Source organism: Spinacia oleracea, chromosome 1 (genome assembly GCF_020520425.1).
Source record: "Spinacia oleracea cultivar Varoflay chromosome 1, BTI_SOV_V1, whole genome shotgun sequence".
Lineage (NCBI taxonomy): Eukaryota > Viridiplantae > Streptophyta > Magnoliopsida > Caryophyllales > Amaranthaceae > Spinacia > Spinacia oleracea.
In genome coordinates, this window is record NC_079487.1 from 1,426,583 (window position 1) to 1,451,024 (window position 24,442).

General features: G+C 34.2%; 3 protein-coding genes across 4 annotated transcripts; 2 read left to right on the forward strand and 1 right to left on the reverse strand.

Moving 5' to 3' along the window:
• Positions 1–9,424: 9,424 nt before the first annotated feature.
• On the forward strand, positions 9,425–15,672 carry LOC110777671 (myosin-binding protein 7). The gene is made up of 3 exons (XM_021982260.2): positions 9,425–10,419; positions 10,639–11,969; positions 15,202–15,672. Exons 1-3 carry the CDS (start codon positions 9,798–9,800, stop codon positions 15,265–15,267), a joined length of 2,019 nt encoding a protein of 672 aa, XP_021837952.1. The 5' UTR covers positions 9,425–9,797; the 3' UTR covers positions 15,268–15,672.
• Positions 15,673–16,235: 563 nt separating this feature from the next.
• Positions 16,236–20,119, forward strand: LOC110777673 (high mobility group B protein 15). 2 transcript variants are annotated; one of them, XM_021982264.2, is made up of 7 exons: positions 16,236–16,675; positions 17,297–17,480; positions 17,552–17,630; positions 17,753–17,906; positions 17,996–18,127; positions 18,985–19,379; positions 19,475–20,119. In XM_021982264.2, exons 2-7 carry the CDS (start codon positions 17,311–17,313, stop codon positions 19,907–19,909), a joined length of 1,365 nt encoding a protein of 454 aa, XP_021837956.2. In that variant the 5' UTR covers positions 16,236–16,675; positions 17,297–17,310; the 3' UTR covers positions 19,910–20,119. The 2 variants fall into 2 exon arrangements, with proteins under 2 accessions (XP_021837956.2, XP_021837954.2); XM_021982262.2 differs by having other exon boundaries at positions 16,238–16,675; positions 17,753–17,912.
• A 1,986-nt stretch (positions 20,120–22,105) lies between these two features.
• On the reverse strand, positions 22,106–24,077 carry LOC110777677 (ethylene-responsive transcription factor ERF062). The gene is made up of 2 exons (XM_056834942.1): positions 23,522–24,077; positions 22,106–23,389 (listed from the first exon to the last, which is right to left on the reverse strand). Exons 1-2 carry the CDS (start codon positions 23,736–23,738, stop codon positions 22,338–22,340), a joined length of 1,269 nt encoding a protein of 422 aa, XP_056690920.1. The 5' UTR covers positions 23,739–24,077; the 3' UTR covers positions 22,106–22,337.
• Between the last annotated feature and the right edge of the window lie 365 nt (positions 24,078–24,442).

Below are 24,442 nucleotides of genomic sequence, written 5' to 3' on the forward strand. Positions count from 1 at the left end.
TTTATTCAACTATTTGATATTTCACACACCAAAATATTTGCATTCAGAATTATTCCAAGGCTTGTCTACTTCTAGAATCTAGGAACCATGACCATCACCAATACGGAGTACGGAGTATTATTCAACCCTTACCTAGTTTTGCAAATAATCATTAGACGATAGGATTGGTGATAATGTCATATTATTGTACCGATTAGTTGATAGATTCACAATCCAATTGCTTTTGTATTAACATGGTTTACAATAATATTAGTGTGTATCCAAAGTCAATGGGAAATAATTTCTTCTAATAACTTGTACGTACATAGTCACTATAATAAAATAAACACCAATTTTCTTAGATATAAAAACCATTTTCTGAATCAAATTAATCTTTTTTTTTTTTCAAAGTAAACCTTAATTTAAAATCACATTATTCTAATTAAGGGTAATAAGTTTTAATTTTTTTTTCTCTTCATAATAACCTAAAGAACCAAATAGAATAGTATGAGAGATTTAGACTCAATGAATTTAATTGGTTAAAATAATCATTTGGCATAATTTTTGAAAGAATATTAAGGCATTTATTTGACAATATATGAGGAAATACTCTCAATATAGAAAATAAAATAGAACATTCTAAATGCAATATGTAAAAATCAGGAAGAGACTGAGGGTGTAATTAGTAATTTAGAGGGGAAATATGCTTCATTTGACCTTAGCAATCAACTGGGAATTGGGAGAAGAAATAAGATTAGTTCACCAATATATCCACAACCAAAACGGGTGACATTACAAATGTCAATAAAGCAATCAGCTCACCCACTTTCAATCTACATTTTTAAACAATAATTATATGATATAATATTGTATGTGATAACACCCTAAGTGCCGCATTGCTTAGTGCTAATCCCCTGATAGGATTACACCTCTCCATCCGTTTCTTTACAGCACTCCCAAGTCCCAACAATGGAGGTGGTTTTCTCCAATAACAGTTAAAGAAATATATTGGCAATTTGGCAAATACAATCTAGTAAAGTTTCCTATTTGTCAATTATAACATTAAATTTTTTATTTTGTCAATTACAACCTTAAACTTATATTTCTATTTTTAAATTACAATCTGAGGTCATTTTCCGATAAAAATCATCGGAAAATATGATGTCATAATGTTATTCAAAAATAAATTACATAACATATAAAAATAGAAGTTATACTAGAATAACTCCCCTCACCTTAATTGCTATCATTTCTATTTCTATACGCTATAAAACGCTATATCTCCGTCCACTGCTCCTACGTTGCTTTCATAACCTCTTCTTATTGTGGGTCCTTTGCTGCTGCCATGGCCACACACTCTCTTCATCTAATTAGGTTTTTTTTAGCAAAATATGTTTTATGCACCCGGGTGCATAATGTTTTCTGTGTACCCTATTTTTAAATGAACATCTAGGTCAAATACAAAGAATATATTCTTCATACCCAATGAATATATAGCAAATGAACATATAGTTCAAATCCAAAGAACATATAATTCAAACATTTCACTAATACGTGTACATTGAAATCAATCTCTATGTTCAATAGATTCCCAATGAATGTTCATCAGGCTGCACAATGAGCACGGTTCACCCGGGTGTATAATCTAAATTGCGGGGTTTTAGAGATAAATTTATCTTATGTTATACTTTGTATATTTATAGTTGTTCATTCACAACTTATTTGATATGTATCTACTTAAATTAGGTTCAATAGATTCTTAAAAAGATGGAGAGAAAATCCTTAACTCGGTTCGTTTCGTTTGTCTCTTGGTCTACTCGGGAGTTCAATCTATACTAATATATTAAAAGGCGTTTATGAAAACGTATACTCTCTCCTTATTACGCCACGTCACCACTAATAAGCATCATGACATGTTATTGACAACCAAAAAATCATGTAAGCAAGGATCGAACATCAAACCTCATGGATTATAAGTTTCACTTCCTACCATCTCAACTAGCTACAATGTTTGTTATATTTTCTCATATAAATGTCAAATACCGCTTTTAAAAATGGGTACATTTTTAAAAAAACGTAAACCCCACTAAAAGTAAAATCCGGAGCAACACCCGGACCACGCACTAGTTAATTAATTGAATAGCGTATTATAAATATTTAACTTTCTGATCATTTTATCGCATTTGATTTTGAATTAATATAATATTCCAAGATATCTGACAATAATATTTGCAGCAAGTTTTGCATTACTACGTATTTCACATAGGAGATCAAGGTAAAAGTGGAAAGACGAACATGATAATGATTATATATGACAATTTACCAAACTATTCAATACCCACCACAAAACTTCTACGCGACTTCGTCACGAAGTACTTTTTCGCAAATTTTTGGCTATACTCGGGTACAGTCAAAGCTGGCTGTACCCCCATTCAAAACGATGTCGTTTTGTCTTGTTTAAAATGAACATTAATATACTGGTACAAAAATGAACATTTACTATTTCGGAAATGAACATTTACTATTTCGAAAATGAACATTTATTTATTTATTTGGAATGAACATTAATATTTTGGAAATGAACATTTATTTATTTATTTGGAAATAAACTATAAAAATGAACATTTACTATTTCGGAAATGAACATTTATTTATTTATTTGGAATGAACATTTACTATTTTGGAAATGAACATTTATTTATTTATTTGGAAATAAACTACAAAAATGAACATTTACTATTTCGGAAATGAACATTTATTTATTTATTTGGAATGAACATTTACTATTTTGGAAATGAACATTTATTTATTTATTTGGAAATAAACAATATAGGCGTTTGTAAAAACATAAAAGACCAATGAAGTGAACAATTTCATTATGAACATTAACCATATATTTATTGTAAACAAACAAATAAACAAAAAAGAACAAATAATTCAACAAAAAAGAACAAACAATATAAAAAAGAATATAAAATTCTAGAAAAAAGAACAACCAATACAACAATTATGAACAATTTTATGATGAATTTTAAAGCCAACATGAAAGAACAAACAATACAACAAGAAAGAACAAATACTGTTACAAAAATGAACATTTACTATTTCGGAAATGAACATTTATTTATTTATTTGGAATGAACATTTACTATTTTGGAAATGAATATTTATTTATTTATTTGGAAATAAACTGCAAAAATGAACATTTACTATTTAACATTTATTTTATTTATTTGGAATGAACATTTACTACTTTGGAAATGAATATTTATTTATTTATTTGGAAATAAACAATATAGGCGCTTGTAAAAACATAAGAGACCAATGAAGTGAACAATTTCATTATGAACATTAACCATATATTTATTGTGAACAAACAAATAAACAAGAAAGAACAAATAATTCAACAAAAAAGAACAAACAATATAAAAAAGAACATAAAATTCCAGAAAAAAGAACAAACAATACAACAATTATGAACAATTTTATGATGAATTTTAAAGCCAACATGAAAGAACAAACAATACAACAATAAGTTTGATGAATGAATTTAAAAAACAACAAGAAAGAACAAACAGTACAACAAGAAAGAACAAACAATACAAAAAGAAAGAATAAAAGATTAATGAAGAGTTTAATTATGAACATTAACCATATGATTATTATAAACAAACAAATAAACAAGAAAGAACAAACAATATAAAAAAGAACATAAAATTCCAGAAGAAAGAACAAAAAATACAACAATTATGAAATTTTGATGATGAATTTAAAAAACAACATGAAAGAACAAACAGTACAACAAGAAAGAACAAACAGTACAACAAGAAAGAACAAACAGTACAATAAGAATGAACAAACAGTACAATAAAAAAGAACAAACAATCGACAAGAATGAACAAACAATATGAGCGCGTCGTTTTTGGGGGGTACAGCCAGAGCTGGCTGTATCCGGGTACAGCAGTTAGCGATTGGTACTTTTTAACTTAGGCATGTTGTAAATTTTATTGGTGGTGTCGGAGTTGTAATTTTCTGGTTTAAATATTTTTTCTTATAACGAATTATCGCTTCTTTTCTCGCCTCTTCTCTCTTAATTACTCCGTAGTTCTTGATTTTTTTATTGAAACCATAGTTTTTGTTTTATTTAAGCAAAATATCCTTCTTCTCTCGTGTTCACTCAAGTCTGTTTTTTTATATTCGCACATATTGTGTGCATATAAGACTAGTCAGACATTATTGAATCACGTTGGTCTCAGGCGCCTAAATAGTCGAGGGAGGTCAGCTGTGCATGACCGTGGAGTCGTCTTTGGGTCATCAATAAATACTCCGTGGTAAAAAATACTTCCTTCGTTTCAAAAAAATTGCAACACTTTGACTAGCACGTTTACCAAGATACAACTTTGACCACAATTATCTCTAATTATTTTTTCTAAATAATTTTAAATTTTAATATTATAAAAGTATATATTGAAATCAATTCAACGATATTTTACTTGATAACATTTGCATTTAATAAATTAGTAGAAATATATGGTCAAAGCTCATATATAAATAGTAGCAAATCTAAAAGTGTTGCAATTTTTATGAAACGGAAGAAGTAAAATTTAAAAAATTTGTCAAGTTACTCTACATATCGTTTAGGAACAATTCAGATATTCAACAACATTTCAAGTACTTTTGGTATGTACTTTACATATTATATATTGAACCCTAATCTTGATTTCGAATTAAGGCTCTGTTTGGTTTAATCGAATTTGACTGAAATTAACATATCTGAACTTATTTTTGCTAGAAAAAACTTACTCCCTCCAAATTTATTTAAGAAATACATTTTGACCAACACGGTTTTAGTAGGGTGAGTTGAATTTATTAAAATAAGATAAGAATGAGGTATTGATTTGCTCACTCCGTCCCTAAATTATAGTCTTGTATTCTAAATCGAGCATCTCATAATTATGGTATTGTTTCCATATTTGAACATAAAATATTCTCATATTACCCTCATTTGGGACCACAACAAAAAAACAAAAAATTGCATAAACCCATGTACTATATTCCCCTTCCCCATGTTCTTTATTCCCTTTTACATGTATTTTATTCTTTTTTACATGTACTATATTCTACTCCCTCCGTCCTGTAATCCTTGAAACGCTTTTCTTATAATGTCGTCCCGGATTACTTACAACGTTTCTAAAAATGGAAACTTTTATTAATATTATATCAATTTCTCACTTACCCAAGGACCCACCTACATCCCTACTCCAAAAAAAAAACATTAAAAAATTTCACTAGCCCCACCCCCATCCCCATACCCTTTAAAAGTTTGACACACATCCCACTACCTATATTAAAAAAACGGATTTTTCATGAAATACCCCCGAATTTTGGCGTAATTCACCAAATGCCCCTCGACTTTCAGAAATTCACCAAATGCCCCTCACAAATGACTTAATACCCAAAATACCCTTACTAATGATGCGCCGTTAGTCCTCCGTTAACCTAATTTTCAAATTCACCAAATACCCCTATTTTAATACTTATTTCACCAAATACCCTTATTCAGAAACTTAATTCACCAAATACCAATAACTTAAAATTACTCATTTTGATGCTCAACGGCTAGTTTTTGTGTTTGAAAATTAGCCGTTGCTTATTGTTTGCTTATAAATACTCTTTTTCTGACGGTTTATTGTAGTTTTCCTATTATTTTGTTAATTTCATATCATTTTTGTCATGAGTTTTCTTTCAAAATCATCATCCACACCCAATGAGTCCACATATGTAAGAGTCCCAAATAAATTTTGTTATCATGGGAGAAAATTTGACATCCGAATATCTGATACAACACTCAATCTGAAGCTCCGGTACAACACTAAAACATAAAACACTCCTAAAAACACCTCAAAACGTCGCAACTCTTCAAGAAAATAGCTACTTCTTTTGTACCTTATTCTTTATGTGACCAATTAATTATATTTACCATGCAATCGGAAGGTATTCCTTTTTCAATATGGGAAATATCTTTAACATATGCAAACAGATTAAAAATAAAGCTCTTATTAATTTTATTCTAACGCATATGTTCCAGCTACCTCGGCTTCTATTGCTTCCATGCCACATATTTAACGTTAACTCCCTTTTGTCTCCTGTCTCTACTGCCTCCAAACATCTTTCTTCAATCTCCTAACTTTCTCTCAACCTTACAGTCGAGGCATAAAGGTTTTCCCACTTTTCTTTTGAGCTAGGTCCTATTGACATGGTCAGATTTATGGACAAATGTCTATTTTTGGATTTGAGGGAACAAGAAAAAAAAAATGAAACTAAGGTATGTTCCAAAGCTCATGAACCAGTGAAAAAACATGAATCTTGGCACAAAGATTTGCCTCCAAACTCAAGATTTTCACATCATGAATCCAAGTTGAAATCGAGGTTGTGATAAAAATATATGTGTTATTGAACTTGATTTCTTAGTTTCTTTACCATTCGGACAATAAGAAAATTAAGGTGTTAGCTTTAGATTGAATTACTTCAGCTTCACTTACATAAGATCCCTTTGAAAATGGGGTTTTTTGGCCTTTTGCTCAGCTAAAGTGCATTGTCTTTACTGGATGAGGCCTGAACTTATTGGATCATAATTGAAACTTACTGAGTGTTGTATCGGAGCCTCAGATGGAAATTTCCTCCCATAATATTAGAAATTGTTTGGGACTCTTACATATGTGGATTCATGGGTGTGGATGATGATTTTGAAAGAAAACTCATGACAAAAATGATATGAAATTAACAAAACAATAGAAAAACTACAATAAATAGTCAGAAAAGGGGTTTTTATAAGCAAACAATAAGCAACGGCTAATTTTCAAACATAAAAACTAGCCGCTGAGCATCAAAATGGGTAATTTTAAGTTATGTGTATTTGGTGAATTAAGTTTCAGAATAGGGGTATTATATGAAATAAGTTATAAAATAGGGGTATTTGGTGAATTTAAAAATTAGGCTAACGGAGGACTAACGGCGCGTCATTAGTAAGGGTATTTTGGGTATTAAGTCATTTGTGAGGGGCATTTGGTGAATTTCTGAAAGTCGAGGGGCATTTGGTGAATTACGCCATAATTCGGGGGTATTTCATGAAAAATCCGTTAAAAAAACTACTCCACTACCAACTACCAACTACCATCTAATTAAATAATAAGTCAATTACAATGCATTAAATTCTGTGTCAGTCAAATTGCTTCGAGTATTTCGGAACGAATGGAGTACTTTCTTATACAAATTAATCATCAATGTATTATATTTCAATTTTTCACACATTATATTCCACTTTTCTTAAAATCCGTGTGTTTAGTTAAACAATACTATAATTTTGGGATGGAGGGATTATTATTTATTGTAAGAAATTGATAGTGGGTGAATGTGGGGACAACAAGAGGAAGAGGAAGAGAAAGATTAATATAATTGGATGTGGGACTAGGGACCATGACATGGTAAAAATAGAAAGGGTATCTTTTAATAAAATTACTGATGAATAAGGAGAGTGTATCTCTGAAATAAATACGAAGGGAGTATTACTATGTGTAAATTGTTTGGATTTTTTTTTGCTGAACTGAACTTATATTAATTATTAAATTATCTGAAGTTGTATATTTTATTTTATTTTGCTAAATAAGTCAAAGTAGGTTGAAACAAAGACATTCTAAACAAAAGGTTTTGCGCACACCCGATGTACTATAAATTTATTGTAAAACAGGTTAACTTTTATGTTTTGATAATTTTTGACATGTTTTGATAAAAACTAGTGTGTGGCCCGAGCGATGTCCCGGTTGCTACATTGAATAGTTAAAATTTTAGATTTTTCTTAAGCTTAATATTTGACCCAAATACATGTATTCATAAAGTGGAAAGCATCTATTAAGTTCGTAAACTACAAAGACAACTCACTGCCAAGTAATTTTTCAATTAGATCATCTTACAATTTGTATAATTAATTTTCCAGTGGAATTAAGTGCTTGAAATTAAGTGCTTGAAATTAATAAACATCAAATTATATATATATATATATATATATATATATATATATATATATATATATATATATATATATATATATATATATATATATATATATATATATATATATATATATATATATATATATATATATATGCAGCTATCTAGGGCGTTTCTATAGTTGATGCTTATGAGAATTACGACATCATATTTCTTCATGTTTGTCCTAATGCTTTATTTATTTTTTTATTATCAAAATAGTCCATAGAAAATAAAATGCCACATAAAAACTTAGTTGATTTGAATTTCAAGTTAACATTTATTTATAAATTAATGTGAAGAGATAAAACACAATTTGTGGTTGGTTAAAATGATAATGAGAGTTATCATATGTACTTGAGGTCTCGTGTTTGAATCTCATTGTATTGATTTTTGGTTTTCTAATAATTAGTGAGTGGAAGATGTGGCGTAAATGGGAGAGTACTACATGGCACATAGACATTTTCACAACGCTTTTTAATATATTATTACTATAGCTATTATGAAGTAATTTTTTATAGATAAACTTTTTAAATGATTATATGGTTATCCCTTATACTAACTTTATTACTAAATGATGTTTACGCTTAATATTTGCACGGTAATTAAGAAACTTTGGTGAACATGTGATGGTTGTGGTAACAAGTGGAAAAATAAGTAGATATAAATTGTCAAACAACGTAAGTTGATGAAAATTAATATTAAACTATTTGAGTAGCTAAGTTATGTTGGAATCCCATGAAAAAATATTACAGGTTGTTTGTAGTGGTGGGCTAAATGATGATGTAAATGTAAATTTTATATGTAAAAAATAGCATAAAGTGAAGTGTAAAGAAGTTTCAAGAACAAAATAAAACGGAAAGTTTAAACAAAGTTCAGGAACAAAATAAAACGGAAAGTTTAAACAAATTTCATGAACAAATTAAAACAGAAAGCATAAACAAATTTCAGGAACGGATGTAATAAATTTTATTAGTGCTTTTGAAATGATATATTGTACTATTTATGTTTTTTAAAATTAATTTTTTTATCATTAATTTTTACGGAGTATATTATATGGAAGTAACTTTTAGATATTTAGGGTAAGTTTATGCTTTCTAAAAGCTTCGTACAGACGCAATTTGGATTAATACCCGGGTGCATAGCGCTTATCGTGCACCCAGTTGAACATTTATTGAAAACCTAATGAACATGGAGAATGATTTCAATGTACATGTACTAGTGAAATATTTAAACTATATGTTTTATGGATTTGAACAATATGTTGTTTGTATTTATATTATATGTTCATTTAAAAACAGGTGCACAATGAGCATTGTGCATCCGGGTGCATAAACCATATTTTGACGTACTGGGCAATTTGGTATTAAAAACATGAGATCGGATATGGACGAAAAAAAATGGACGTTGTGGATAGCGTTAGGTTGTACTCGGTGCTTCGTAAGCGACTTAGCGTGCGGTGATGTGAAGGAGAAAGAGCGAATGATGTGGTGTTTGGAGACGGAAGAGGGGAGGCCCAAAACGGACACCTGCGTTGAAGACAAAACAACCGATCATCTCTTGTCCAATTCAACATCTATCTTCCACGATCACTCCCTCCTCTTCCGCTATTCCCCCTAATTCAGGATCATATTCATTTCCAGAATTCCATTTCCCACTCTCACTCGCTCATTCTTAGGTAAATCCATTCATTCTTTCTTTTTCAGATTCAATTTCAACTTCTTCTTCTTCTTCTTCTTCTTCTTCTTCTTCTTCTTCTTCTTCTTCTTGCAATGGCATGCCAAGTTATTACCCAGTCATGGAGCTTTTCTAGATTAGTAGGTGCCTTTCTTGATTTATCTATTGCTTACTTCCTCCTGTGTTGTTCCGCTATCGCCTTTTTCCTATCCAAATTCCTTTCCCTCTTTGGTTTAACCCTACCTTGTCCTTGCAATGGTCTCTTTGGTTACCCTAGTAATCACGCTCCCTGCTTCCAACGCTTCTTACTTGATTGCCCCGCTGAAACCATTTCCTCTATTCATTTGTCTGTTAAAACCAAATTCCCTTTTGATTCCATTCTACCCAAGAAAGATGATCACTCCCAACTCAATTTGAAGTTACTCAAAGAAGGTTACTCGGATGATGGTGTGCTGCATTTACAAGGTGAAGCATCCTACAGCTCCTTTTCTGATCCAAGGAGGTCACACCACAGCCTTTCTGGTACTGACTCCTTTGGTAAATTTGACATTAAGGGCAAGACTCCTGCAACTCAAAGGTCAAGGCTTGGATTTAGGCGTCGTCGTAGAGCTAGTATTGACTATGGAAAGTTTACTTCTTCCTCTTCTTATGATCACTTCAAGTCAGACTCCAGTAAAATAGAGAAGGTAGAGAAACCAACCACTGTCAACTTTTCTGGTAATTTCTTCCTCCTCTACTTTTCAAACTCTCCAATTAATTGTGCTGTTTATTATATAGTGCCTTCTTCATGGTTTAAGGTGGTTTTAACACTTTTTTCTTGTCAGGATTTGTTTTGTACATTATGTTAATTTTGCATCTTTGTAACTGGCAATGCCTTTGATTTTTCTACTACTTTATTACTGGTTGCTCAAATGTCCTTTTTCTTGGGACTCACAGGTGGGACTCTACCAGATTCTGAATCCAATGATGCAGCTGATGAGACTAAACCCTTGTATGACTATGCAACATTGTTTGAGAACCTTAAAAACAACCTAGAGCATGAGCATGGGGCTGATAGTGAAGATGTAAACGTTGTCAGGATTCTGGAACTAGCACTTGAGGAAGAACATGCTGCTCGATCCGAGTTGTTCTCTGAGCTAGAGCAAGAGAGACTTGCTGCTGCCTCTGCCGCAGATGAAGCTATGGCTATGATTTCACGACTGCAGGAGGAGAAAGCATCTATTGAAATAGAGGCTCGACAGTACCAAAGGATATTAGAGGAAAAATCAGTTTATGATGCTGAAGAAATGGATATACTTAAAGAGATCATTGTTAGGAGAGAGCGGGAAAAACATTTCTTGGAGAAGGAACTTGAAGCCTATAGGAAGGTTTTCCAAGTAAACAACGGATGGGATAGTCAGTCAAATGAGGCAGAAAGACAAATTGAGGTCTCTGCTTTTGATCCTTCTGTAGATCCTATGTTGATTCTACAGCAATTCGGTCAGTCAATTGATAATGGAGAAAACATCGACAGAAACTATTCTGATTATTCCTCTGCTTACATTCAGAAGCAAACTTCTACTGTATCTGAAGACAAAGAACTATCAGTTCTTCCACTTGACAAAAATGAAATGGAAATTCCCGAATGTTCAAGTATTGTTCCAGCTTTGACTGATGATGAAGCTAATCAAGATATTCAGGAAAAAGGAATGTTATCCATGGATGCGATTCCAAGATCTCAAGGGGAAAATAATAATGTTTTTCTCCAGAAGGAAACAATATGCGGTGCTGATGATGGAAAACAAATGCCACTGCAAGTTGTAGAGCCTCGTGTCCATGATGTCCACATCGTGGATCCAGAACAGAGTATTCACAAAAATACTGATGGGAAGGAAGGTGATCAACTGCTCATACATAATAATGCTTCTAATGTTGTGAGACAATATGAACTAGAGATTAGCAGAAGCTCTTCAGATATAGTTGATCGGTTCCCAACAGCCAGCAGCTCGCCTGATAGAAGTTTTGTCTCTGAATTACGCCGCAATTCTTTAACAGCAGTTGATCATGAGAGGCTGAAAATAGACGATGAGATTTGTTGGCTGAGAGCAAGACTGAGGACTGTTCAGGAAGAGAAAGGTAAGCTTAAGGGCTCTTTCGAACACCAAGAGAGGGCGAAAACCGAACTACAACTTCTGGAGGATATAGCATCCCAGCTCCGAGAGATTCGTCATCTAACGGCACCGGAGAAGGCTGCACGCCAGGCTTCCCTTCCACCCCTGTCTTCTAAGGTATACTCCTCGTAATAGTGTCATCCTGCACAATTGATATGCAATTAGAGGTTATTATTTGTTGACTTTCATCGATTGATGCTATATTCTGTGCAAGTTGTTAAAGCTGTGGGGTAGACTGTAAGGGTTGTTTGGTTAAAAAACCTTATGGTAAATTATGTAAAATGACTACTCATGTTGGACCTTACAGACTGTGCCTTTCTTGGATCCTGCAATGGTAATTTTGCAATTACCCTACTGGATAATTGGACTAGGATTAACCATTTAACCTAGTGTGGTGATTCACGGCTAGTAACATACTACCTGGCTGTGACATTGGATTTGAATTAAAACAAGGAATAATTCTTCTTTCTCCACACAGTTTGTTTGTGACAAGCCTTAAATAATGATCAACAAAGTGTTATAGACGGTCTATTATTCCTTAGGTGGGGTACTCTTCTAATACTAAGCAAAAAGGACTACAATATCCTTTATTATTTTGCACAATGTTTGCATTTTCTTACATAGGAATTGAACACCAAAGGTGTGTTATTTTAGCCCCTTGTGTAAACTAGTTTTATTATTTTTGTTGGAAACTGAACTTGGAAGCTTTTAGACAGAAGCTGATGCCTTGGCTTCTTTCATGCCTAACTTGACTGGCTTCTTTTTCTTCGCTAGCTTGGTCGAGGGTTCAAAACCTTCAGACACCAACTTGTTTTCTTTCCAAATCAACACAAAGCAGGCAACTAAATATCACAGCCATCATTACAAATACCTCAATTATAATCCAAAAGTTGGCCACTCCTTATGCCCCTCCCCCTAGTCACTGCAGTAGACCAGCCTAGGTGGAGGGGCACTACTGATTTTGCAATATAGTCTGTAAACTGTCATGAGGTAGCACGGGGAATAGTTTGAGAAGTAGTCAGAGTAGAAAAAGAGGGAAGGAAGGGGAACTTCTATGTATAGAGTATATTAGAGAAAAAAAAGTTACATTCTACTATCAAATTCCCCTCAGATTCTCCTTTAGTTCTTTCTCGTTTCTACATTTCTATTTCTCTGATCTATTACAATCATCACCCCATTCATCTTTCCCTACCACCACATTTATGATTTTATTCCCATTCATCTTTCCCTGCCACCACATTTATTATTTATTCCTATTCATCTTTCCCTACCACCACATTTATGATTTATTCCCCTGTCACGCCATGAACCACCACTCCCGCCCTCCACTCTCCCCAAACAACGATGACGTGTGTCTGCATGTGTGACTATGACAATTCATTGGAAATCTACGAAGTAATAACAAATAAGATGTATGCAGTACCATTTTAATGGTGTTGTTACTGTTAACTAAATTTCTTTCCCCTTTTCCTCTTGCTTCAAAAACATATGTCCGGTATAATTGTTGCATCAAGCCCCTTGCTTTGTTGTTGTCCTCCATCTTGAATAATTATTTTCTTAATTCACCACGAGTAGTCTTTCATCTTAATGGAGCCAAAGAGTCATTTGTTCTTTTGGCTTTGGGATGTAATGGACTAAATCAAAATAGCTCTCAAAACCTCTTCGCTTGTTGCAGGCGCCTCTTTGAAGGCAATGGGGTAATGATGATAACCATGAGAAGTTAGAATACTCCTTGTGAAGTTTCCAGGAGGAAGATAATTTTTTAACTGTCCTATCAGAACCTTTTCCTTGCCTACTTTATAACTGATTTTTTTTTTGTGTCATACAGTTAACTGAATCTGACTCTTTCTCTTGGAAGTTACATGATCAAATTCTCAAGAATCTAATCACCTAATTGTCTGTTGGATAAGCTTACTCGTTGACCATCTCACGAGGATCATATATCTGAATGTGTAAAGATTTATCAACTCAGAAAAGTGTATATAAGAAAAATTTAATGCTCTCCCCTCAAAATAACATTGATTAAGTTTCTACGAATTTTTACAAAACTACTCACAAGATTGTGCTTTCCTTTAAGCTTGTTTTTCTCAATTGATAGTTCCCTCCTCAATGACACCAATAATATATTCTAGTATGCCTAAACCTGCTTTTATAAACTCAAATGACCAATTATAACTAGGACATTTATCTAATCACTAAGTCTAATGATCCCTGGGTTTGTACTTTGTGACGTACCGAAACTTTCAAGCTTACTGACCAACTTATCTAGTAAATTAAGAAATCTATACAACAATCAAGCTATAGCCATTCATCTTGTAGAATTTCCATTGCCACTGACTAGGTGATGCTGCCCAGCTTCACCCAAAGGCCAAAGTCTAGAAAATGACCCATTTCAAAGACTAGTCTCAGACTGCAGCGTACTGAAATCCGCAGCACTGGTCCACAGACAAACCCAACACATGTTAGCATTTTGCTCTGTCAGCTATGTTTACGCCCAAACTTTTGGTTGTTTGAATTTTGGAACGCTCATCAAAACCAGTTTTGACCGTCTTGAGCTGTCGCTGGTTTATGTAGTTGGAATTAATCCCTAATAAGTTCCATTTGATTTTTCTGATCACAATTCAGATATCAGGGTGATGATAAAGGTCGCAAGTTGCGACAAAATTTAGTTGTCGCAATCTTATGTGTCGTTGTTTAATTGGTACATATAGGCGCCACGTATGCTATGAGTCATCATAATATTTTTACTATGAAAATATGTAAATAAGGTAGTCGATATACAGAAGGAAACAAATTAGAATATTAAGATTTTTCTACCTTTTTTTTAAAACATGTATAATAGGATATATAAGTTAAATATTTTAGTTTCTAATTTAAATCATGACACATAGGCATGTCATGTCATCATTGTGACACGGCTTAAAGGTCGCATGTTGCGACCTTTATCATTTTCGATTCAGATATGCCTTGTGCCCCTGTCACCTTGTGGGGAATTTTTCAATTTTCATCAGTTAATCTTCTTAAATCATGTGTTGCTGTTATTTTGTTTGAGTTAGTTTTTTGTTTTTGTTTGTTTGGATAACGAGTAAGTTTGTATTTGGCTATCATGATTCTGAAACTCCCCTTCTGTAGCTTATGCTGCACAACCTGTAGAGTCATAATGTTGGTTTCCTTGCAACTATGTTTTCTCCCTAGAGCTAGAGTATTGTGCTGAAAATCTGTCTATGGCTGAGTGCTTTGGCTGCTAATTTTTGCTGCTGGGTTTCTTGAGCTGATTTTTCATATCTAAATTACTGCAGAAAACTATATATAATACTTGTATGGATTACTGATTGTGGACTGCTTACAGGTGACATCTAAGAAAAGATGCTCTCGGGGTGTTTCTGTAGCAGTTGGTCAAAGTCAATCAAGTTAAGGGAGTCAGTCTTAAGAGTTAAGAGTTGCCCTCAGATACTTTCAAATGTGCATTCCAGATTCAGGTGTGAAATTTCCCTTGTGCTGTTGGTTGCAATGCATGACATGAAGTTTTCAAGAAGCTGTCAGGAGGGCACTTGAGTAGCATAACATAGCATAGGCTAGGCTAGCCTAGCCTAGGGTTTCAATGAATGAAGTGAGAAAAAGCTGTGATTAAGCTTCTCATTCCCATCTCCGACTCCGGTGTAGTGGTGGATAGCTCCTAATAATTAATAAAGCAATGGGGTTGCAGGCTTTCCACTTAAAAATGGATTTTGTAAAAAGTACTTGACATTTGAATCAGTACGTGTATAGTTTTCCATTTATGTGCATGTGTATATATATACTTAGAAGCAACTTCCATGTATCTGGTTTCTCTACCCGAACATCCTTTTGCTGCAACCAATACCAAACCAGATCCCTTCTTTGGTCCCTGAAGTTTTGAGGCGTTAAAGCCCCTCAAGTTTTTCTCAAGTTCCCCACAAATGGAGTTTTTCTGGTGCTATCTCACATCCTCCAATATTTTGATTAATCACTTTGCTCAGATTAAGTTTTATACCACTTCAGTACTTCACAGTTCACAGACAGACGGACAGACTCCGTCATGTGTTATCGCCCACATTGTCAGGCATCATCTCATCACCACTCCAAATCCACATCCACTCTCTTTATATAAACAGCTTATTTAGCATTATCAGCTTTTATCATTAATATAATCGCATATATTAATGATTAAAGATATGCATTCACGACCATCAAATGTGAAAATTGGGTTCTCATCTCACTGACCAAAAAAAGAAGAAAAAAATAAGGGGTGTGGGATAACAGAAAATGAATAAGCCACGTTTAGCATAAAATCCTTTGCCTCATATTTCTTCTATCTTCTTCTAATCTACGGCAAATGGGATACTTCTTTTATTTATTTTTTGTAAGTTATTATAGTAATTAATTGGTAAATAAAAAAAAAAAAAAAAATGTATGGTAATGAATGGGTAGATGAATGAATGTAGCATATTCTAATCTTAACAAACCATTCTAATAGTACGTGTTTGTATTTGGGTTTCTTTTTAAAAAAACTTTTTTATGGGGTGTTGATTAATTCAAGCATATTATATTATCATGTGTATCAGAAATGACATGGCTACCCTCGAGTCTTTGAGATTAGAGACTACCCTCGAGGGTAACACAGTCATTTTAATATCAGTATTTGGTTTTAGATTAAATGTGTAATTTAAATATAGAAATGACGATATAGATTAGATTGTAAAGATTTAGGGTTTGTTGATGCTAATAAATTAATAAATAAGGGTTTACTTTAATAAAAAAAAAAGGTCCTCCATTTTCAGTCTCTCTCTGTCTTCTACAGTTGGGTAAGTATTTCATTAATTTTTGAATTATTATTATTAATTGAAGTATTAAAGTAGCTAATTTTATTTCTAATTTAGTGTATGTGATTTTAATGTGATTGCTATTGTTTCATCTGTCACGCATGCTACTGTGCTATTCTTGCCATCATTCAATACATATTATAAATACCAAATAATAATAATAACAAATTAAGAACCCACCTGAGTTCGTTCGTATTTTATTTAAATTATTATCATGATTAGTTTGATTAAAATCTCTAATGGGGTTTCCTTGTTTTTCACATATTTAGGGTTTGTTTGTATAAATTGTATGGACTGATTTAATGGTGCAAACCTCAAATATATAAATATAAATATTGGGATTCCATCTTCTTTCTTTTTCTGTCAAATAATTATCTTTGGAAATGTTTATAATTATAAATTTGGGAATGAAAAGAAGATATGAGCAAAATTGAAAGTTGTGTGCTTTAATTTAAATTTATGGACATTTACTTGTACGGAGTGGAGTGTGGATTGAAATTCAATGTTCCTGTTTTATTCTTGGCTGGCTACAGAAGAGTGCAGTGCAGTATAAATGTATAATAGAATAGCAATTAGTAACAATAAAATGTGATTGCTGCGCAGGGAAAGCATACACTATGATTGATAAAGGAATGTCATCAGGTAGCAATAAGCACCTTGATGCTGCTGCTGCTGCTGCTGCTGCTGCTGCTGCTGCTGCTGCTAAGTATGAGGATGTTGTTTCTAATCGTCAACTTTTTATGACTACACTCGAGAACCTTCATGCTGCTATGTCCACCAAGTTCATGTAACTCGTCTTTCTAACTTTGTTACCACAACCTTATACTATCTTCTTCTAAATCAACCTTATTATTACAGGATTCCTGTTATAGGAGGCCGGGATCTTGACCTGCACAAGCTTTTTGTCGAGGTTACTTCTCGGGGTGGTATTGACAAGGTGCATTTCAATCATCTAACTAAAACCAAACCTTGTTGTATCTACTTACCTGCTAGCTTAGCTCATGTACTCTTCACTAGCTACATTATGAATACATTTGTTGATTTCGCTGCTGTTTACAGATACTAGCAGAAAAAAGATGGAAAGATGTTACAGCCACTTTCAATTTCCCATCCACAGCCACAAACGCCTCTTTTGTGCTGCGTAAATACTACTATTCTTTGCTTCAACACTATGAGCGAATCTACTACTTCAAATCACAGGATTGCCCTCCTGGTAGTGGTACCTCTCTATGCCTGCATATATCCTCAATCTTTGTTTTTACTAGACTATGTAGCTTCTATAATACTGGATTTGTATTGCAGGTGTTTTGCAGAGTCTGAATGCTACACCTGTTGCAGTCCATGGAACGGCTAAAATGTCCCCATCACCCACACCATCTCACCCTGCAAATGTCCAACAGAACCAAATAAACTCTACAGAGTTTGTGTCTCAAGGTCTGCTTAATTTCCCATTTTATAGTCAAGTAATCATCTATCTCATGTGCTGCTGAATTTCTTCTAGGTTTGTATCTGTGAGACTGTGAAATGTGATTTCAGTCACTGATTCACTGTATGGTCTTATACTATAAACAAATGCTGCTATAGTATGTAAGAGAAACATCATCCGGGGTCTTGTCTATACGGAGTATTTCTATAGTCCTTCGGAAAATTTTGGAATACCTGATCTCGTTCTCTTTTATTTCATTTTTGTAGTGTTATGTTCGTATGAACAAATACTAACACGTTATAGTCAACCTATAACAGGGCTAATTGTTTGATACTTGAGAGTTGGAAATTACCCAAAGAAGTTAGTTCAAAGTCAAATTAGAAGATAATCTGTATTAGACAACTGAAGAAGACTGGAAAGAAAATCCTACAAATTAAGCTTTTCCAGAACATGTTATAGTATGCTGCATACTTTTTTGTTTTCTGCAACTCAACAAAACTGTAACCATCCATTAAATTGTAATGTATGTTCGAATCAAACATTTAATTTTTTTTGTTATTTACACGAGTTAAGCATAGAACTAGTTGCTACTGAAAGAAACTAAATTGCTTCTACAAAGCTTCACAACAGTATGGGATTTACCGTCACTGGAAATGTTTTGGAAACCGTTTGATATTATGGATATCTGAATTTCATTTACTAATGCAAGATTGCAAGTACACAATCTCTGTATGTGCTTCGTAAAAGCAAGTTGAAGTAACCTGTCAAATTGTGGCAGACTTAAAGGACTCTTGTTCCAAATTTGTTCTGGTTTGATACAGTATTGCAGTATACTAACCTTCATTTTCCTTCTGGTTGGCCACAGCACCATCTGGGGGGTACCCTATCATTGGAGTGATAGATGGAAAGTTCGATAGTGGTTACCTTGTTACTGTAACAATTGGGAAGGACAAACTGAAAGGGGTTCTCTATCAGACTCCACCAGCTAAAATGAATCAAGTGGCGCAATCATCTGGTGTCTCAACTGTCAAAACTGATAGTACTCGTGCAACATCAGGTGTGCCTCGTAGGAGGAAAAGGAGGAAGAAGTCTGAGTTACGGAAGAGAGATCCCACTCACCCTAAACCTAATAGAAGTGGTTACAACTTCTTCTTTGCCGAGCAACATGCCAGATTGAAGCCACTTCATCCAGGCAAGGACCGGGAGATTAGTAGGATGATTGGTGAACTCTGGAACAAATTGAAGGACAATGAAAAGGCTGTAAGAATTTCAACTTGAAATGATTTTGTTGACAATAAAGTATCATGTGATTTTTAACCAGATATTTACCCAGATAAACTGTTGTCTGTGCTCAGGTGTATCAAGCAAAAGCAATTAAGGACAAAGAAAGGTACAAGACAGAAATGGAAGATTATAAAGAGAGACTAAGGACAAATCAGGTGATAAGTGATGCAATACCAATACAGCAGAGGTTTCCTGATATAGATGTAGAAATGGCGGAAGTGGATGGAAAAGATGAGACAGAGAGAGATTCCCAAGAATCACCTGAAAATGAAAGTGATTCTAGTAAGAGCGAGACTGATGAAGACGAGGATGATGACGATGAGGAGTTTTGTGATGCAGATACACCTCCAGCACCAGATAATGCAGGTACTTCTGAAGCCTCGGTAGCAGCAGGAGCAGGAACAGGAACAGGAACAGGGGAGTTTGAAGTTGTTAAGGGAGCGGAGAAAGGAGGTTTCAAAGAAAGTCATGTTAATGTGGGAGACGAAGCAATATTCAGCACCTGATATTGAGCATGAGAATTTGATAGTGACATAGTTATAAATTAGTTAGGAACAACCCCTAGCAATTCAAGTTGACCCTTTTGTAAATTTTTATTGGTTGAATATCGGTATGCACATCTGTTAGAGACAGTTGTTACTTATTTAGGCTTCTCAAGAAGGAACTTCTGTTACAGATAACCAGGTGATTACACGACTTTGCAGTTTTGTTGGTTATGGGTTTCTTTGCTGCTTAATGGAATTCTAATGAAATTGCTGCATGTCCTAACAGTTTTATTCCCCTCTCACTCTCTCATGTCAGTTTTCAGTGAATAAAACACGATTTTCCAAGTTGAGTATTTTTTTCTTTCCTTTTAAGTATCAAGTAAGCTGAGAAATGGCCCTTAGTACAAGGTCAAACACCAAGACTAATATGTAAAAACTAACAAGAGGACAATGTTGCGTTTTTGAATGGTTTATATTTTTGTTTAGGCGTTTACTCGAAGCAAAAAAGGTTGTGTGAAACAAGTAATATGACAATGAGTTTCAGGTAAAGTACATAGCTTGTACGATTTGACAGCTTGGGTATTGGCAATTGATTTCCTTAACTTTGAACTTACTCGTTTGAATTTGCTGGATAAGAAAATCTTAAAAATGACAAGAAATATTTAGACATAATCCTTTAGTAAGCTTACTAAAACAAGTAAATTAAAGTGGTAAACTAGGCATGTACTAGGAAGTAGGAAATGAATGAAGGTTAGTTTAGTTGGCAATTGAAAGAGGCATGCAGTTGCGTTCTTACTCTAAATATCAAGTTGCGTCCAAAGTTGGTTTGAAACTTAGTGCGGTCCCTTGTTAACTCCACATAATTGTAATTTGTTTGTTGTGAATGTAGCTAACTATATAAACTAACAGACTCCATCTGACATCTGATCTCTATCTTTTCACCTCCAAGCTATCATCATTGGCCCTTTGATGGTGGCATCTTCTTCCTAATCCTCAATATTCGTATTCCACATGATTATCCCTTCAAACCTCCCAAGATTAAGTTCCGAACCATTCATATAGACATATTGAGTAACGAATGGTCGCCAGCGCTGACAATAGACAAGTTGTTGCTGTCAATATATGGAATTTCTAACTGTATTAGATTGGAATCAACCACGGAACTTGATCACTTGATGTATCTATCTATCTATCTATGATATTCATAAGGATTTCAATATAATTTAACTTATATAAACAAACTGTATCCATCAACTCATCAATTCATGTTATCATCTCATTCATCACTTAATATATAATTGAATTGACTTTAGACTTTTTTGTAAGTCAATTCAAGGATGACTTGGTACACTATACTTATATATATGTATGTTGATTATGTTCCATATCAACAGCATACTTATCAGAAATAATCATAGTCGTTATCATAATAGCAACTTAACAATTAAGTATGTTTAGCAGCTAAAGTTGGAGAGTCAACATCACCATTCACCATTGCTTAGCTTGGAGCGTTTATATTATTCCTTATACGTAATATCATCGTAGCTACTGTAAAGATTACAGAATATGCTTCCTGCTTCATCGATATAAAAGCTGTGTGTCACTCTCAAATCTCAATTAACTTCATCGACTACTTATATTCATCTGCTCATAACTCCTAAATGTAACATATGCTTTCTAAATCTTTGGAACTGGCTTTACATTAGCATATAGCTGCGCCTGCAATATATAGGATTTTGTCCGACGTAAATCCAACTTTTACTCTAGTACTACTCTATGTAAACGTTGTTGGTCATCCTAAAAGTTGCTTTATACTAGAAGCTTGGCCAAACCAAAGAGCCTCAAATTTTATTTAATTAAATAGGCCCACAATAATTGTAAAATTTTAAAATAAGATGGATGGTTCGTATGAGCCACAAGGGCAATATAAATTACAAATGGGGGCGGAGGGATTCGAACCTGAGACCTATTGTACACAGGCCCTCAGTCTTAACCACTAGGCCAAGACATCATTGGTTGGATGGTTCGCTTTTTGACTTAATAGGGGCATGGCATGGCATGGCATGGCCCATTTAAGGAGTCCCCACACCTCACAAGTCACAACACCAACATGCAACATACCCTTGTTGTTGGCTTCAATTCATCATATTCATATCAGATGTTCCAACATTCCCCTTCAACTGTTGTACAACTGAATTAACAGGAAAAACGCACGAAAACTAATGTGACTAGACAAGTAACCCATCCAGTTAAAAAATACAAAGTACAGTATCAAATCACAAAACGGAAAATGTAATTGATTCTTCCATTTCTCAAAATGGGATGGAGTTGACAATAATTAAATTAAAGATGAAAAATAATCGTATTATGCTACAAATCAAACGAGTTAACCTGTTTGAGTTTGACTATGAATAATATGATGAATTGGAAACAAAATAAAGCAAAGTGTTCATGTGGTATCAGAAACCAGAAGAGCATCCCAGATGGAATCCATATCTAAGGAAGGCATTCTACTTAACTGGACAGCATGTGCATCAACAGTAACAGTGTGGTCAAATGAAACTTGATGGCTTCTCATCTTGTTACTACTTTCCATCATCATCATCATCTCAGATGATGATGATGATGTTCCAATTACTCTACCATCCAACTCAAATTGCCACTCTTTCTTCACTCCACTTATTGAATTTGGATCACCCGAGTTATTATTCATTAGAAAGGATGAAGTCGGGAGAACATCCCCTGATTTCTTAAGTCCAGCTTGCTGTGATATTGCTTGGAGCTTTGCTTCTAAGAGTGCTGCAGTACTTCCGTTTAAGGAATTAGCCTTAAGTAGATGCTTCTGATCTGGGAAATTCAGATGCGCATATTCTCCCCTCAGTATATATGCTGCAGTATCATAAGCAAATGCAGCCTCTTCAGCTGTGTCAAATGTACCCAACCACACCCTTGTCCTGTTTCTTGGTAATCTGATCTCTGCCACCCACTTTCCCCAGTGCCTTTGCCGTACTCCCCTATACAACTTCCCCGCTGAAGATGAAGATGAAGATGAAGATGAAGATGAAGATGAAGATGAAGATGATGATGATGACAATGATGATGAGCTCTTGTGAGGCTGAAGTAAGGTCTGCAGCCTTCTTCCAGTTGACTTCTTCATTGCCTGTGTCTTGGTAGGACTGAGCCTAAACTCAGTGCTGACTACTTTTGATGACAACTCCTCGCTCATTCTCAGCCATTGATTATGATTATGATTATGATTATGATTATGATTATGATTATGATTATGTACAGCAGGCAAGTAATGAGTTTGGCCACACTGCAGCAAGGGATCTGCTAATACAGCATCTTGGGAGCTCCTTCCAATTCTTGGGCTGCTGATGCTGAATGAGGGATCCTGCATAACCTTATTAACCTCCAAGGTTAAATTTGAAAGGAGGTTAATAGGGGTTGAATGAGATTGTGATGCAGATGATGTTGTACACTGACTCAGCTGATCTCCAACTGCACTAGACTTGAAGAAATTAACAAAGGTAGAGGCTCTTGGAAATGTAAAATCAACACCAGAACCCAACTGAGTGACACTAGTATTATTATTATGATTATTATTATTATTATTATGTTTCAGGATCATACATTGTTTTGACAAATTACAAGTTGAAGAAGTAGGCTCGAGGCTGCTAGTAGAACTTGGGCTATCCAAAAAGGGTAATGATCTGAATTCAATTCTACCATCATCAGATTCATTGTGATCATCAAAGTTACCACCCCACATATGAATTGAATCACTACCCTTGTAAGGCAGCATCTTTCTCTGCATCAAGGTTTCCAACTCTGAACAGTGATCCTCCATGTGCGCAGCAAGTATATGGTATTATGGTTGATGAACAGAGGAGAGGACCGAGGGAGGGGGTTTGTTCGATCAGAAAAATTAAAAGACAAACAAAGAATAAAGAGAGAATAAAGGAAAGGAAAGGAAAGGAAAGGAAAGGGAAGTATGCTATATAATGCTAAAAAAGGAATGCAGTCAGCCTAAAAGCACTTCTCATAAGACAAGAATCAGTTGAGAACAATTATTTATATAAATTCAGAGAACCTGCTTTTTTGGTAACACACAGAAAAAGAAACAGGTTTATATATATACTTCATAACATATGAGCTAGATCGATCTATGTAAAAGTTCATCTATGATCAACCTACAAATTACAAAATGTATTGTTGGACGAAGTCGTGCCAACCATATTCATTCAATGTCCCGGCGAATGACCAATAAGGAGGTGACAACTCATTTGTTGTCCTTACATATATTATATGTTAAGCGCGCTAATGGCTGCATATTCTTTCTTGAAAGCGACTGAAACAACCTCAAACCACATACATTGATACATACATACATACATACATACATACTTAATGCCTTTAATTCTACTTTAATCTCCCTTTTTGCTCCTAAATTTATACCCTCCATTCCCCAGCATGTGATCTGAGTTTTTCCAAACATCCACATGTGAATGTGATCCATCTTAAGCATCCAAAAAGTTAAAGTTTCAAGGGGTC

Coding starts and splice junctions, on each gene's coding strand:
- LOC110777671 (XM_021982260.2), top strand. CDS start 9,798: ATGGCATGCCAAGTTATTACCCAGTCATGGAGCTTTTCTAGATTAGTA. Junction 10,420..10,638: donor AACCACTGTCAACTTTTCTG/GTAATTTCTTCC, acceptor TGGGACTCACAG/GTGGGACTCTACCAGATTCT. Junction 11,970..15,201: donor TTCCACCCCTGTCTTCTAAG/GTATACTCCTCG, acceptor GACTGCTTACAG/GTGACATCTAAGAAAAGATG.
- LOC110777677 (XM_056834942.1), bottom strand. CDS start 23,738: ATGGAGGATCACTGTTCAGAGTTGGAAACCTTGATGCAGAGAAAGATG. Junction 23,390..23,521: donor TTGTAATTTGTCAAAACAAT/GTATGATCCTGA, acceptor AGTCTAGTGCAG/TTGGAGATCAGCTGAGTCAG.
- LOC110777673 (XM_021982262.2), top strand. CDS start 17,311: ATGATTGATAAAGGAATGTCATCAGGTAGCAATAAGCACCTTGATGCT. Junction 17,481..17,551: donor GCTATGTCCACCAAGTTCAT/GTAACTCGTCTT, acceptor TTATTATTACAG/GATTCCTGTTATAGGAGGCC. Junction 17,913..17,995: donor GGATTGCCCTCCTGGTAGTG/GTACCTCTCTAT, acceptor TTTGTATTGCAG/GTGTTTTGCAGAGTCTGAAT.